The sequence below is a fragment of the Eimeria necatrix genome, genomic scaffold, assembly GCF_000499385.1.
Source record: "Eimeria necatrix Houghton genomic scaffold, Enh_scaff674, whole genome shotgun sequence".
Taxonomy (NCBI): domain Eukaryota; phylum Apicomplexa; class Conoidasida; order Eucoccidiorida; family Eimeriidae; genus Eimeria; species Eimeria necatrix.
In genome coordinates, this window is record NW_013654511.1 from 7,501 (window position 1) to 10,000 (window position 2,500).

A 2,500-nucleotide genomic window follows, 5' to 3' on the forward strand; every position below is an offset into this window, starting at 1 on the left:
CGCAAGTGCGCGTGCATTGCTCTGGAAGCTGCTGCAGCTGTCTGCTGCTGCTGCTGCAGCAGCAGCTTCCGTCGCCTGCTGCTGGCAGCCGTGCGGCTAGAGCAACAACCCCGCCACAAGCTGCTGCTGCCGCTGCTGCTGCTGCTGCTGCTGCTGCTGCATGCGCCGCAGCAGCAGACAAGCAGCAAGGAAGCAGCTGCTGCGGCTGCGAATTGCTGCGGGGGACGATGATGGGCGAAGGAGCAGCAGCACAGCAAGTCAGGTGGTTGTTAAACCCCACCAGCTGCTGGTGCTGCTGCTGCTGCTGCTGCTGCTGCTGCTGCTGCTGCTCGCTGCCACTGCTACAGCAAAAAATTGAGTTCTTATGAGTCGACAAAGGCGGAAATAAGAGAAGACAGAAGCAAACCAGCGCAACAGCCCAAAGGTGCCCTCGCTGGGGGCCAGCAGCAGCAGCAGCAGCAGCAGCAGCAGCAGCAGCAGCAGCAGCAGCAGCAGCAGCCAAATTCAGTGATCTGTCTTGTCTGCTGCTTGTCGAGCCTCACAACTCGGTTTGCTGCGGCTCATTTGGTTTTATTTATCTTTTATTTTCCTTTTTTGTTTTATTTGAAGAGCTGCTGCTGCTCTGTGCATGCGCGGCCTCGCGGGGAGCTGGGGTGTATGTACACCTCAGCAACTTCGCCTTTCTGCTCACCCCCGCCAGTCCGCCGGCAAAAAGCCTTTTAAAAGATTAAAAATAAATAAAAATAAATAAATTTACTTTTTAATTTAATATTTCAAACAAAGTTTGCATTAATTACCGAAAACTGGCCAGTTTTACCCGCAGTCGCGCCTGCTGCTGCTGCTGCTGCTGCTGCTGCTGCTGCCAAAGCTGCCAGCAGCAATCCGCCGCCTTTAAACAAACAAACAAATAAATAAATAAATAAATAAATAAATAAATAAATAAATAAATAATAATAAATAAATAAATAAGTTTGTTTCTTTTATTTGAACAGCGCGAACTGGGGCACAGCAAAAGTCTTTTTTTGTTCAACTAAAAGGTCTTCTTTCTTTTTTTTCGGGAAAAATTTCATTTCTTTTCGAATTTCGAATTGAATTTTATTTTGAATTTGATTTGTTTTAATTGCTTTTCCTTTTAGACTTGCAATTGGGTCTTTTTTTGGCTTTTTTGAATTCCGTTTTTCTTTGAATTTGCTCCAAAACTCCGCATTTTTGCACAAATTTGTTACCTTTTAATGGCATTTTACTTCAAATATCTTTGCATGCATTTATTTATTTAAATAATTTAAAATGATTTTTAAAATTTCTCTTTTGGGTCTTCGGGCCGAGACGGGGGAGTTTCAGGTGTACGTACACCCGAACTGCGCACCAGATACACCTGAATCTGCACTTTTCGGAAATCATTTTCTTTTTGGAGTTTTTCATCTAAATGGAATTAAAAGTACATTTAAACCCTTTTTAAATTAATTAAATCTATTTTTTCTTTTTATTTTTCTTTTTTAAAATCCAAAAATGCATTTTAGTGGCGAAGAACTTCCTGGTGACTCGTGCTGCTGTTTAGGTGTACGTACACCTCGGAACAGTGCAGCAAAATGTTCTTTTCTGTTTTTAATTTTAAAATTAAAATACTTTTTAATCATATTTGCCTTTTGCGGCTTTTTAAAACTGCGCACCAGATACACCTGAATCTGCACTTTTCGGAAATCATTTTCTTTTTGGAGTTTTTCATCTAAATGGAATTAAAAGTACATTTAAACCCTTTTTAAATTAATTAAATCTATTTTTTCTTTTTATTTTTCTTTTTTAAAATCCAAAAATGCATTTTAGTGGCGAAGAACTTCCTGGTGACTCGTGCTGCTGTTTAGGTGTACGTACACCTCGGAACAGTGCAGCAAAATGTTCTTTTCTGTTTTTAATTTTAAAATTAAAATACTTTTTAATCATATTTGCCTTTTGCGGCTTTTTAATGTATATTTACTGCAGGTTTAAGAAAATGGAAAATAGATATCTTCAGCTGAGTGCAACAGCAGCAGCAGCAGAAGCAGCAGCAGCAGCAGCAGCAGCAGCGGCGGCGGCGGTGATTTGCATACTGCTGCTGCTGCTGCTGCAGCAGTGTTTCACCTCCTGCAGTGGCAACAGCAGCAGCAGCAGTGTTGCTCTTGCTGCTGCTGCAGCAGCAGCAGCGGCGTTTTAGCTGCTGCTGCTGCTGCTTCGCTAGTGTTTTATTTATAATTATGCGCAGATATAAAACTAATAAAAATAAAAAATAAAAAACTTTTGCATGCATTTTTCTTCATAAACTAAAAAAAACATTTCCTGCAACATCTAAAAACAAAAAGATTTCTTTTTCTGCTTTTCGCCCCACACTTCGGGTGTACGTACACCCCAGACGCAGCCACAGTCCTGCTGCTGTTGCTGCTGCTGGCGCTGCTGCTGCTGCTGCTGCTGGAGTTGCTGCTGCTGCTTGCGCTGCAGCTGCTGCTCTTGTTGCTGCTGCTAGTTC

The 2,500-nt window shown here is 42.1% G+C and overlaps 1 protein-coding gene across 1 annotated transcript in view; it reads right to left on the reverse strand.

Moving 5' to 3' along the window:
• ENH_00069830 (MAL7P1.13-like, related) overlaps window positions 1-17 on the reverse strand; it is a gene marked incomplete at both ends in the record, with an annotated part of 4,896 nt that extends 4,879 nt beyond the window's left edge. Inside the window, one exon of the mRNA XM_013582501.1 lies at window positions 1-17. This exon is cut by the window's left edge and continues 890 nt beyond it. Within this exon, the coding sequence (XP_013437955.1) occupies window positions 1-17 (17 nt within the window).
• Window positions 18-2,500: the final 2,483 nt, after the last annotated feature.